The sequence below is a fragment of the Lacerta agilis genome, chromosome 1 (genome assembly GCF_009819535.1).
Source record: "Lacerta agilis isolate rLacAgi1 chromosome 1, rLacAgi1.pri, whole genome shotgun sequence".
Classification (NCBI taxonomy): domain Eukaryota; kingdom Metazoa; phylum Chordata; class Lepidosauria; order Squamata; family Lacertidae; genus Lacerta; species Lacerta agilis.
The window spans coordinates 62,509,853-62,524,002 of record NC_046312.1 but is presented as its reverse complement, the minus strand read 5'-3'; the positions used below and the strand labels follow the sequence as shown (position 1 = coordinate 62,524,002).

At 40.0% G+C, this 14,150-nt stretch overlaps 1 protein-coding gene across 4 annotated transcripts in view; it reads right to left on the bottom strand.

The window, feature by feature from the left end:
* ELP4 (elongator acetyltransferase complex subunit 4) overlaps nt 1-7,781 on the bottom strand; it is a 146,899-nt gene extending 139,118 nt beyond the window's left edge. For 3 of the 4 annotated variants that reach the window (XM_033151352.1, XM_033151361.1, XM_033151369.1), the window contains exons 1-2: nt 7,530-7,781; nt 2,342-2,377 (exon numbers count right to left, since the gene is read on the bottom strand). In XM_033151352.1, coding sequence (XP_033007243.1) covers nt 2,342-2,377; nt 7,530-7,731 — 238 coding nt within the window. In that variant the 5' untranslated portion in view covers nt 7,732-7,781. The remainder of the gene's footprint in view (nt 1-2,341; nt 2,378-7,529) is intronic. The other variant, XM_033151343.1, reaches the window with a different exon arrangement.
* Nucleotides 7,782-14,150: the final 6,369 nt, after the last annotated feature.

The following is a 14,150-nucleotide window of genomic DNA, read 5'->3' as shown; positions in this document are numbered from 1 at the left end:
TGACAACAATGGTGTGAGCCACCTTAGGCCACAACCCAACTAACCAGCTAAATACAAATGGCATTCAGGTAGTATTTCAAATAATATTTAACAGGATTTGAAGCCATTCTGTTATGCAATCTTCAGAAAACCTTAACAATAGAAACAGACATTTAATAATCTTGAATTTACTGTTAGTTTCCTAAATTAGGCAGGATAATATACATCAAATAATGAAGATGAGCATTTGATCTGCTAAGGGATTTAATACTGAAGTGATGCAATCTATTGTTGAGACTTTTAAAAAAGAACCTAACCTTTTTACAACACAGAGTATAATACTAAAATATCCTCCTTGGAGGCTTAACTCTGACAGCTTCAATCTCATGATACAGAAAGCTTGTCTAGACTGATCTCATGACAATATGTTACTGTTGTCTGTATAATGACAGGCCATTCAACTAGAATACCAACTATACTTGCTTTAAAACCAACACCCAAGATATAGATTCTACATATAATAAGTATGACAAGTAGTCCATATAATTCAAAAATTAAAGTCTTAGGAACTGAAGTATCGTCACTTCCATGTTTTCAATTACTATCCCCACACAAGCTTAAATGATTCAAGTTGATTAGCAATTTCAGTGAAGAATTCTGGTTATCTACAAACACATATGCACTTTTTCATGATCCAATCATTATACAGTAACCATCTCTTGCATTAAGTCTAACACGGCCACAACTGTACATCTCACAATTTTATCTAATCCCTACATTGACCAGTATTTATTCTCAGAGATGACCTACTGAAATCAAAGAATATTTAAAACTGTTCTGGGCAGTGTTTTTTTCAGGGGGGGGGGTGCAGGGGAACACATACCCCTAAACATTTTGTGAATCTTTGTACTTTTGTCCATTTACTGTATTTATTTTTCCCGATTCGAACTATAAAATGGTGATTTTCTTCAGTCAAAATGAGAGTATCTCTAAACATTTTAAAAGAAAAAAGCACTGGTTCTGAGTATTGCTGGATATTTCCCCTTGTTTTATTATCATATTAGAGCTATTAAAGTAACTTTTGAGAAGCTTTATTGTTTTTACCTTACCTGCATTTTTTCAGCTTGCCTTTCTGATCGTATAGGATGAGTTGATCAATATAAGAACACTATGTGAACAACATCTTAACACGGTGGTTGTCAACTTACTTATGCCCATAGGCATGTTTGGATTTTTGCATGAGTGCCATGGTCATCACCCCTCTGGTCATCCCTCTCCCCCCTGCACCAGATTCAATCAGGTGCAATCTGGGTAAAAATCAGATCCAGTCCAATTAATCTGAAAGGAAAGGGTCATTCCTTGAACTTCCTCCTTCAGTTCTCAAGAGAGAAGTCAACCATCCTCACCATTCCATGATCAAGGGGGCTGTAGCAGGCGCATAGAGTCCACAGGCCCCAGGGGAAGACCTCAGGGGTGCCACTGTGCTCACAGGTGCCATGTTGGTAACCCCTGCTTTAACACAATCCTGTGATAGCCATGGTTTATGTGAAAAATTGTTACTTTTACTTTAATAGGAAGTGTGTGCTCATCCTTACTCGGAAGATCATTTATTCCTTCCAATGCACTCTCTCTCTCTCTGACTCTCTCTCTCTTTCTCTCTGTGTGTGTGTTTATCCTTTTCTCCCTGAATTCTATATTTTTAAGGGTTTAAAATCTACCATCAGTTCTTCACATAAAAAAACCTGTGATGGGAGACACTTGGCATCATTGTGCTGGAAATGGGAACTGTGCTTCACAATAACTATGGGTTGTATTCAATGTAGCGCTAAGGCTCTAAAACTACAAGAATTTTCTTTGCATGGTAGAACCTTCCCTCCCTCTTCTACTATGCTAGCACATATCCTTATCATGGCTTCTGCTAGCACAACTATTTAGTTGACTATGACCCGATGATTAGTTTAAATCTGCCAGCTCCAGAAACTGTGCTTTGAAACCATTTCATTTTGAAATTAACTGACCATAATTAGTTATTCTCAGTTCAAGCACAATGACAAATCATGTTTAAGGGGGAATGACAAAAAACCTTCTGAAGTATTCTTCTGGCCATGTGGGAAGAGGGAAGTATGAGGGTTCCAGCTTGTGCAAATTGTAGTAAATCAATGTTTAACATGACATGAGAACATGGCCACGGTGAAAGAAATTAATGTTTTCTTTACAACAAGTCCTGCATTATCTTTTAGAAGAAACTCCTTAGAAAAACCATTCTTACATTTTCCCTAAAACACTTGAAAAAAATAAAAAGATAATGCCACGACTATATAATTGCTAGTAAGTAAAATATATTAGAAAATTTCATACTAACCAATAAGAAGAAGGGTTCCAACTGCCAAACCTCCACCTAGGAACAAATTAATTTAAGAAATTAGAATGCATAATAATGTTTCCAACAATTAGTAGTATCAAGGAAAGGTGATACAGGAAGTTAAAAATGTAACATGAAAAACATTTTAATTACCTTTATAATACTTCTTACAATTCACTATTAAATAATTATATATTGCATATAATTATATATCACACACTACAATTACTTTCACAATATGGTGAAAAGATCCTGCATAGCTCTACATAACTAAACGCAAGTACTTTAATAGTGTTGTCACAAGCCAACATTCCTTTGTTTTAGTAAGACTATTCTACACATAAAGTAATCCTTCCTCATTAGAGCAAGTGTTTGAAAAACCTGGTACAGTTAATTCAGTAAGTTGTATTTATCATGAGTCAAAACTATCTAGTTGCAGGAACTGACTCAGCTGCGTATAGGATACTGATTAAGGCTACCGTCCTGTACACATTTATCTGGAATCATTCCCACTGAATTCATTAGAATTTACTTTTGTTTAGTTTTCTTACAAAAGTGCAAGGGTGATAGCCTCCACCTTGCAACCCATATCCCACTTGCACCAGTGCCGAGAACAGCAAAGCAAAGCTAAACCCATACAACTACATCAATGCAGCACATCTGCACAAAGAGCTCAGATAGAGCCTAAATGGACATACTGTATAATGAGTTTACACCATTGCACAGATGCAACCAGGAATACGGTGGTACCCATCTCAGATTGCATAGGATCAGCTGAATCAACCCCTTTGATGAGTGGGCATCTTTATCATCATCAGCCAGCTCCGAAATCTTTCTGCTCTCCCTCCATCTGGAGAAAAGAGCCTGGGACCTGGACTATAACATGAGGAGCTGGATACCAGAACAGACTTCCATAAACACCTATCTATATTATACCTTTTTCTGGATTTTTGGTAAACTGAAATCTTGACTAAAAGACTGATATGTAATATTTTTGTACTTCAGTGGTTCTTAATGCATTTTAATATATTGTCTTAAGGTATACAATGTTGCACAATGCCCTGGTAACTTTTGGTTTAAAGGTGGTTTATAAATGATTTTAATTTTAAAAAAACTCGCAAGTATAAATAATTTGACAAACATCTTCAGTGAATGTTATTTTTTTCCTAACCAAACCAAGTGCTATTCCAAGGGTAAAATGTTTCCTCTCAGGCTAAGCCAACCACGTCACTTGGCAGAGGGGGAGAGGCCATTTCTATTGTTTCACCCAGGACTGTGCAGAGCTTGTCTGAGGCCTGGGAGGGAATCATGTTAGAATGAAGTTGTAAACTCAAACAGGGTCTCCTGACCAGCTTAGTCCTCTGAAGTGTGGGGCAAGTGGCTGCCCTGCTATGCACAGGCCTGGTTTCACATTCTCTGTCACCAACTGTTTTCAGAGGTGATTGGAAACTTGAGACGACAATTTTCCTGACAACAGAGGTGTACCATATTGAGTGGTCTTTGAATTAAAATTTGATTTTCAATAACCTATAAACAGACATCCAAGTTTATGTGATGTGACATGCATAATATCACACACAGATACACCTATGTATTTGTCATCTTCCCAGGGTAGCACTCTGGGTACAACCAATTCTCATTAGAGAAAGCACAGGAGATGAAGGTGGGTCCAAGTCAGGCTAGTTTAACAGATTTTCTGAATACCTGTTTCTCCTTTCTCAATTTTACTCAACCATGTGTCACATTCCAAATTAATGGCCTATGGATTATTTGTAATAGTTTAGCTGAATGTACCTTTTGTTTATAGTTATTATACTCTCTCTTATCATCATGTTTGGATAAGAAGGGTGGGTATGGTATTTTACTCTTTCAAGTATGCTATTTCATGTTTTACTTCCCGAGTTGTAAACCTTTTAATCTTAAAAATAGTTGCAGAGCTTACTATAGAACTAAGACTAGACTGAATGGTTGTGGATTCCAAATAAATGCCATGTTGCCGAAAGTAAACAGCTGTTTTCAGTCACCAGCAACAGAGGTCTGCTTAAGGTGCTAAAAAAACCAACAGAACCCAACCAGCAATATCTCCAGAGTAAGTAAAGCCAATGTACAAAAATAATGAAATACAAAAGAAACATTCTGTGGGTACATCTAGCTGAGGTATTCTGGTGGCAGTGGTTGTCATCTTAGTATCAAAAGACAAAACACACAAAGTACATAAAATATCTTTAATTAGAAGACCTAAGTTGGTGTAGAAATAGGTAAACTTTCAACCTAATGTTTTTACAAGAGGCAAAAGCAAAACTATGAAGAATCATGATAGAGAAAAGAAAGTAAAAATACAGAAATATTAGGAGCCCAACATCACTGAAAGTAGTAAGTGGATGAAATAACTATATAGGAATGAACACACTGATGAGCGAGAGAAAATACTCTATCTGAAACAGCCTAGTTAATAATAATAATAATAATAATAATAATATCTGGGATCTCCAAACAGTAACAGAATCATTGGTGGCAAAGAACACTGTCTACTTGGTAGGTCTCAGATTAGGGAGATCAAAGTTTAAATCTTTACACAACAATGAAACTCACTTGGTAACATTGCGCCAGTCACACATACTAACCTACCCCACCCCACAAGGTTGGGTACCTTTGTGGACACCCCTAAGCTCTTTGTGAGAAAGCATATAAAATGCAAAATAAATGAACATATGTAGCCTAATTTTTTAAGCTAATGTCCCTGGCTTGGATCCAGACCAAGTTAGCTGAATTTCATTCCTATTGAAAGAAATGGGATTTCAGTTATGACTGAAATCACTTCTAAATTATTTGTTCATGGTCATGTGTGGAATTTAAATGCCCTCATAATGTGAAGAACTAGATCTTGTATTTCAGAATGGCAGCATCAGTCAGGGTGGGGGGGTTCCAAAACGATCTCATCCCACCTAAAGATGATATATATTTTGGAGAAGGCAAAATAACACCAAAAAAGTAGAAGCAAGGATTACAAAATACAAAATTTGAGATGGGGTGTAGCCAATGGCATTTGGCAAAAATGTTCAGCTAACAGTTTCCCTACTGAGGAAGCATTAAAATGATCCACTAGCAACTGTTCTCTTCCTAATGATGATAAAATGAGATTGAATCAGTGATAGTTTTTCATTTCCGTTCTTTTCTGTCTGAAGGGCATATCTTATCTAATCTAGTACAATGGTTGTATAAAGCAGACTACCCAAGGCCTGATTAGTGCATTACACTTTTGAAGGTATTTGCTGGTGTGATAATTGCATACACATCTATATACTCACACACACAAAAAACTACTGAACTCATGCCCAGCCAAACTAATATATAACTAAATCTGTGTACTCACTTACAGTTTCATGTATATGGGAATCTTGGAGTGAGAGTCACATATTGTTTTGCACATGACCCTTTCACACATCTCTTCTGTCACTAATGGGAACACAAAAAACCACAAAACTGGAATAGTACCACTGCCAAGCAAAAAAAGAGGTGGGGGGAGGGTAGAACTCCAGCTGCTCAAATTGTTGTTTATTATAAGCTAATTGCATTTTGGAAAATTCCTTCTGCAGGGGACATTTTTAACAATTCTCACATCTGATGTATATTGCAGCAACTCCTGTTCCTACTAAATTATCACTCACTTCCTCATGGGCCTTTTCCCTTAAAAGGATGGCAAGGAATTCCCAATGGTAGTGACATCCCACCAAACCACTACATTCCCAAATCTGTGAGCCCATGAAGTGACCATCTTTAGATAAAAGACCTGATGCATGAAGCAACTCATATCTGAACATAAAGAGATACATGAAGCTCTAGCTAGATTCAAAATGAGTCCTAAATGTTAGGAAGAAGAAATTAATTTTAAACCAAGGTATTGACCACAATGCACATGTCCCACTGGCTTCAAGTATGGTTATTGAAAAGTGAGGAGTAAATTTATATGATCCAACTGGTGTATTGCACATACAAACCAAGTGGCCTTAAGCATCATTTTATACCTGAACCATTGTGTTTTATTTATAACTTGCACACAGTGCACAACTCCTTTATAAGTTTCAACATGACTACCATGAAGTGTCAGAAGTTTCCCAAGCAGACACATCAGGTCCACACCAACTTTATAGTAGCTTTAAAACAACTCCCTTATGTTTATTTTGCAGAAACTACCCACTTGGGCACTTTGCGTATGAAGCAGGATGCACAAGTTTAAAAACAAACGAATAAAAGCACTAATTGCTCCCACACAGTTCTTTTTACATATATGCCCAGTCTCTAACATAACGCACATTTAACTCAGTATTCAAGAAGTTTTACAGCAGTACAAGTAAAATGGGCTGAGGGTGGTCTGCAGGGTGAAACTGATGCACGCTGCAGCTATTACATGGATATGCTGAATACTGCTGGGTTCCACGCAATCCATTCGTATCTTGCTACTATGTGCCCCGGAGCGTTAGATTTTAGAGTTTCTTTTAAATTCGATATTGAGCAAACCTACACAGAGCCTCTAACACAGAAACTGCTGCGTGAGGCTGCTTTGTATTCATGAACGCTTTGATGCGAGAAGGCACTCGTAGGCAACGCCATCCTGATGGCATGGCATCAGCGATCGAGCAAGGGAAAACACGCGAAAGGAAGACAGCCAGCCAGTGGCTATCTAGATGACGGCACGTCTCGTAAAAAAAAAGCCATGCCTGCTCTGCCGGGACTGACTCCACTTCCGATCCTCAAGGCTCCGCGCGCATTTCAAGAATCCATGCTCTCCTCGAGCATCCTCAAGTTTCCTTGGGCGGAATACTAGCCCCCTGGGACAACGAAGAGTAAGTACCACGGGGCTCGGTGGGAACGCGGGGGTCGAACCCTCAGCTGTCCCAGCACGAGGCGGCCGGATCCGTCCCGCTCCCCATCCCCACCTCCCCTTCTCTCGCAGCCTCCCTGCTTTCCTCCGCGCACATTGAGCGCGGCAGCGGTTCAGTCAGGGGAGAAGCAGCTTTGGGACACGGAGGGGCGGCCCACGTTGCTACTGAGGGGAGCCAGGCAGCCCCCCAGTGCCTCGCCTCGCCTCCCCTCCGAGGCCACCTCAGCCCGCTTGACTACCGCGAAACCCGTACGGCGAGGTGGTGGGACGTGTCAGGAGACTCTGCGCAGCGCTGCCGGCACCAACCTAGCACATAATCCAGAGAGGGGACCCCGCTGGAAAGCAGCAGCTGCCCGTGCCGGACCGAGGGCCGGGTGCCCGGCAGAACGGCCAAGCGGCCGCCTCTTCCTCCTCCTCCTCCTCCATCCGGCACTTTCCTTTGGAAACTCGTCGTAGCCAAGGCACTCTGCTGCTGTTGGGCCGGCCCGCCGGTCGCCAAGGCCGCCATCTTAGCTTCTGCGCCGTTGACAGGGAAGAGGCGACCGGCGCCGAGGAGCGGCGGGAGGGACGGACGGACGCGCGGCGAGCCAATGGGGAAGCCGGTTGTTGGCAGGCGCAGTGGCGTCGGCTGGGGGTAGGCGAGGAGGGCTCTCGGTCACGGCGGCTTCTGGGCCAGACAGGTGAGTCAAGGGCAGGAAGAGGCAGCTCGCGAGGGAGGGGAGAGTCAGTCGGGCCTTTCCAGGCAACGGGACGCTTCCGAGGAAGCTATTAAAAAAAAAATGGAAACGAGATATACTGTACTTCCCTCTTCCTGCTTAGGTGCAGGAAGCTTAGGTGTGACCCGGGGGAGTGAGATAATTTTTTTTTTGTGACGAGCGGGCCGGAGCCCCCTCACCTCATTCCACCCACCTGGTCCCTTATGAGAACTTAACTTTCTAAAGTGTTGGTGTTCTGTGCATACTTACCCGAAAGTAACGCCCTCCCCTCTTGAAGGCACCGTGGGGTTGACTGGAGAGTAACCATGCATTGGATCGTGCAGCAGTGAAGTCGTTTGTTCGAATTGTTTTCCGTGTGCGTTAGCTTACCAGCTAATGCTCGTGAGGCCAATTGGGAAGGTGGGTGGGTGGTGCCTGGCACAGTTAAGACTGTAATTCGGTGCAAGATTTTTCTGAGGATTTCATTGTACTGTACATGACTCAGAAGGTTCTGGCTACATGGCGGAAAAACCACATTAGCTCTCCAGGATTAATGGAGAGTAACACCCTTGGCTGTGGAGACCCATTGGAACTTGTACATGGATACCAATTTAAATTGCTTTATATGGCAGTGAAATCTTGTGTATACCTTTCTGTCGTGCATATTGGGTTCCCACTTCATATTTACCCCACTGCAGGCCATGGGGAGGGAAGGGTGGCAAAGGGTGGGATCCTGGTCCACAGGGTGGGTCAGTAGACCATTACAGCTTGCCTTGCAGAGGAATTTGAAGCATCCTCCATTTGCATTTTAACGTATGCATTGCCTCTGAACTCTTGAACCTGGACTTCAGCTATATATATCTTCTGTCGATATAAGTGCACTAGTGAAAGTGCACAGGGATGGACAAGTATAGAGAGCTGGCATAATGTTGAAAAACGTTTCATCCACAGATTATTGGGTCTTTTCTCCCATCACCAGATTCTTTAAGAATACTTGTGTTAATGTCACCTGGACCCAAATACAGGTAGGTAGCCGTGTTGGTCTGCCATAGTAAAACCAAAAAATAAAAATAAAAAATCCTTCTTCAGATGCATGCACCCGAAAGCTCATACCAAGAACAAACTTAGTTGGTCTCTAAGGTGCTACTGGAAGGTATCTGAAGAAGTGTGCATGCACACGAAAGCTCATACCAAGAACAAACTTAGTTGGTCTCTAAGGTGCTACTGGAAGGATTTTTTTATTTTTTATTTTGTTTTGATCTGGTCCCAAACATTGGTTTGTTTTTTAGTTTTTTATTCTATCTAGGCCAATAAGAACTTTGTCTCTTGCCATCACTATTTGCCTCAGTTTCCCTTCCTGAGAACATTACTTCAGGCATAGGGGTCTGCACAACACCTTCCACACTGAAGTCAATGCAAAGAATCCCTTCAGCTTCAGTCTCCTTTAGTATACTAGATGTACCAAATGGATTTACATATTTTGTTGTTGTTGGCCTTAATGTTTCAATAACACACACTGCAAATTTTTGCATCCTTTAGTATCTGCTTGCATTTCTTTTGCCAGAGTTCAGGTTCCTTTTTATTCTCATTTGGAAAAGACTTCCGTTTCCTGACATAAGCCTTATTGCCTCTAATATCTCCCGTGACTCTGCTCATTAACCATTCTGGCATCCTCTTGGCTTTGGTGAGATCTTTCCTGATCTGTGGTGTACCTTTCATCTGAGTTATAAATAATTTTAAAAAACCATAAGCATCTATCTGCTTATGGGTATGGGCCAAAACATTCCAAAGTCAGGTTGCAACGAGATGCAAGCAAGGTAATTTTAGGGGGTGAAACTTATTTTTTTGCAAATTTCTTTAGTGAGGGCCTTAAAAATATGTTATTGGGTATGAGGAATTAAAATCTGCTGTTATTTTTTGATTGGACAAGATTTAGCTTGGTAAGTCTGCATGTAATGAAGAAGCACATAAATATCTTTTGGAATTTTAGTTTTACCTTCTGAAAATGTCAGGTAATGCTAAATGATAATGATAATAATATTAATATTAAATATAACTGCAAGTACTTGGTAACCATTTTTTAACAATTTCTATGCAATTTTACACACATTTTACTTACCAAGCAAGGCGAAATTATATCAAGTTAACAAAAATATATTTTGAACTCCCAAGTCATGTTACAACTTTCTAGCACCCCTAATTTTTGAAATTTGAAAGTTACTAAATTCAATACACCCTAAAGCTATAAGGTACTTTTTAGCATGATGAGACATTTTGTTTCTTTTTTCATATAGTGTAAATATTAAAATCTGTATTTGAATTTATAAAATTCTACAATTCTTATTTTCACAAAGCTATACTAATACGAATACTTTCATCATTGTTTTCCATACTGAAGGAGAGAAGCAGATGATGATGTGTCGTCAGTCATATTGCTATTTTAAATAATCTTCTTAGCGGCACCTGTCCTTTATACACAAAACCCTCTTTTCTCATCAGTTCTGGAATGTAATAGTATTGGATTTTGTTGATTAAAGTTTTATAGTCACTAAATCAGATTAACTGTTGAGTCAACTGACAAGGAAAGCTACCAGCCATGTGCTACAGCTCCCTGAAGTGTTTGTGCTATGAGCTCAAGCTTCTTGAGATGTTCTTAGGTATTTCAATAGAATGGGTCAGAGACTACAGGTGCAAAGATGATGGCTTCATTTTCTTAATCCTTTTACAAACGAAAAGGGGATAAGCTTGAGAAATCTAGTACCTTTAGTCCAGAAGTCAACATTTTGTAAACACATTGTACCCAGGAAGTTTCAACATGCCACCCAATCAAATGCATTTTGGAATTTCTTCCCCAAATGCCTGTGTGATGCCACTTCTTTTCAAGCGTCTCTACAAAATCCACCTTTTCTGTTAAGCCTTTGATGTAACCACTACTTCTCATGCCTTACTGTAACTAGGCCTGTAACTAACTCTAAGCATCTTTAATGGAAACAACTGCCTGTTGCCTTCCCTTCATGTGTTGTTTCTTGTGTGCAAGCTTCTTGTGGCAGGAACCTGCCCTCTAAAGTGCCATACAGACAGCTGCTGCTAAAAAAATAAAAAACCCACGATGTTCAGTGGAGCTTACTCCCAAGTCAGTGTGCATATTATTAGAGGCTGAAAAGTTGTTTCTTAGCTCTTGGATCCTGACCATGGTGGTATTCTGTGGTGCTTCAAACCTGTTGTATTGTTTTATTTGTTGAACTGATATAACCCATCCAAATTGCAAGCTTACTCATGTAGTGAAAGTGTTAAGGCTGAAGTTTTGTTTTTTTAAGTCATATAATTTCATGAAAAATACATGGATTTATATATATTTTATAAGTTCCAACTTAATTATAGTGACTGCATTCCAGAAAGACAGAATGGTGTGTACAAGTAATGCTAGTCCACAATTTGCTATGGAAAATCAAAGTTCCCTGGGCAAACTTGATGTCTTCCATCTCATTGATGGGGCTATGGATTGCGGCCATATTGTACAAACAATAGATGGTATTGTGGAGATGGGTCTTTCTGGGAACCATCCCAAGGAAAAACAGAGAGCATAGATTAAAATAATTATTGCTGACTTTTAAAAGCTTCCTGAATATTAAAAAGGAACACAAAAAAGAAATGCATACTATTATTTCCAAGGTTTCAATAATATAATAATAAATGGTGTAATCCTAGCTTGGTGCAAATTAGCTGAATATTTAACATGAGAAGAAAATTAGGAATTTTGGTGCTGGAAAATTATTTTCTCATAATGAACTATATCTTTGTATGTTATAGAATAGATTGGATCAGTTCTCGCCTAAGAAAACTTACTTTCTGATAAACTGCAGATAATCTAGTAGCATCTCAATGTCTTAACAAATTTAGGCTGCAGTCATATATAGTATGAGTAAGTAAGTCCCCATGAATTCAGTAGGGCTTACTTCTGAGTAGACATGTACAGAATTGCACTGATAGTATAGCACGAGCTCTTGTGGGTTATATTAGATGCTTATGATTTTCCCATGTGTTGGGCTCTACCCTCTTTGATTCCCTCCCATATTTTTCAGTTTTTCTCCAGGCTGAAATGAGCACAGAAAGTGGGCATTATAATTGTTTCACATTTTTGTGACTTCCAAGAATCAAACAAAGACATGTCTCAAGTTACCAGGTTGTGAAACAGTATGTACTACTACCAGTACTACTATTACTATTACTATTACTATTACTATTACTGCAAGTGCTTTAGAAGCTTATTATCAAGCCTTTTATTTTAACATCAGTTGTTACCATGAACACATGTAAGATGTAGGTTCATATGCATGTGAGTACGGGCACACAAGCAAATCAGGTGCCACTGTGAAGCAGATCACTATGAGATACCATTCATGCTTTATATTTCCCCACTCCTTTGGATGTCTGAACTGACTTTCACTCCCATATTAGTGATAGATAATTAAGAGTTGGAGAGCATGAATTGCCTGGGGCCACACCAAGTCCATAGCAAAGATAGGAGTCTCTGATCTGATATCAGGTCTCTAGAACTTTTTCCACTGATACACATAGTTTCTGTTTCTCTAGCATCAAAGGACTAATCATTATTGTAACTTCTCATGGGGTGGAGTATGTATGAGTCTCATAGGTAGCTTTCTGGTAAGAAGAGCTGTACTGAAAAAGCTATCTACAGAAATGACCTTTTTTACATCAAGAAATTGGTAGTACTTTAATGCTAGAAGGCTGACATATCCGCTTAGTGGTCTTAAAAGTAAAGAGACCCCTGACCATTAGGTCCAGTCATGGTCGACTCTGTGGTTGCGGCGCTCATCTCGCTTTATTGGCCGAGGGAGCTGGCATACAGCTTCCGGGTCATGTGGCCAGCATGACTAAGCTGCTTCTGGTAAACCAGAGCAGCGCATGGAAACGCTGTTTACCTTCCTGTCGAAGCGGTACCTATTTATCTACTTTGCACTTTGATGTGCTTTTGAACTGCTAGGTTGGCAGGAGCAGGGACCGAGCAACGGGAGCTCACCCCGTTGCGGGGATTCGAACTGCTGGCCTTAGTTAATGAATTAAATAAATAAATAAATAAATAGAAGAGACGGGAGGGAGAAAGACGTCTAAGGGAGCAATTTCTTTTGCTCCAAGAAATTTTTCATGTGACGAAAATGGTAAAGTTTACAGCTTAAGTCCTACTTTAAATTGGAATGCTGTTCTGTGAGGAAAGTAAAATGTCATTTACAGAAGCTTTGGGTGGTGTTCAACTGTGTTTTACTCAGAGTAGACTCATTGATATTCTTATGGATCTACTCTAAGTAAAACATGGTTGACCCATTGATTTTTACTGTTGAAGGAGATGCTGTGAAATGGAATCATGACATGACATGTTAAGGTAGCACTATGAATGCCCCAGGCTGCTGTGCTCTTCCGTAGCAGATATTACGCATCAGGAACATAGTGAGAGTGTTGCTTCCCACACTTTTCTGGCTTCTGCTGGTTTGCTGACTTTGTCCACTCCTGAACAGGGATAGTCAGATGTCAGTTATTCATGCTCTAGTGACTACATGATTGGTCTATTCTGCAATGCACTGTGTAGAAGTATCTGTGAAGATGATCCAGAAGCTGCAGCTGGAACAGAACACAGCTGCAATGTGCTTAAGTGGGGCAGAAAAATGGGATTATATAGCTGCTCTAGTGACCTGTTAACCACCAGAACCAACTCATTGTGTTGACAATAGCATATAAAACCTTAAATGGCTTAGTACCCAAGGTCTAAAAGGAACACCCCTCCCAATATCTGCCAACCTGAGCTGTGATTCTTCAGGGAAGTCCTTTTTATAGGCATAGCATGTTTTGCAGGAATATGGGTAAAAGCATTCTGTGTTGTGGTCTCCTGGCTGTGGAGACCTCTCCTGATGGCGCTGCGGTTGGCACCCTCATTAGCAGTCTTCTGATATCAAGTGAAGACATAGACATACCTTTTGGTTGGACTGTTGAGAGTTAGTATCCTAATAAAATCGAAAATTCTTTCTAGTAGCACCTTAGAGACCAACTGAGTTTGTTCCTGGTATGAGCTTTCGTGTGCATGCACACTTCTTCAGATACACTGATTGTAATTTGTTTTTATGTGAATTTTTTTAAAGTCACATAATGTTTTATATTTTTATTTGACTCTTTTCAACTCAGGGAGAAAAAAATATTGCTGGTTACTCAGTAGCAATAT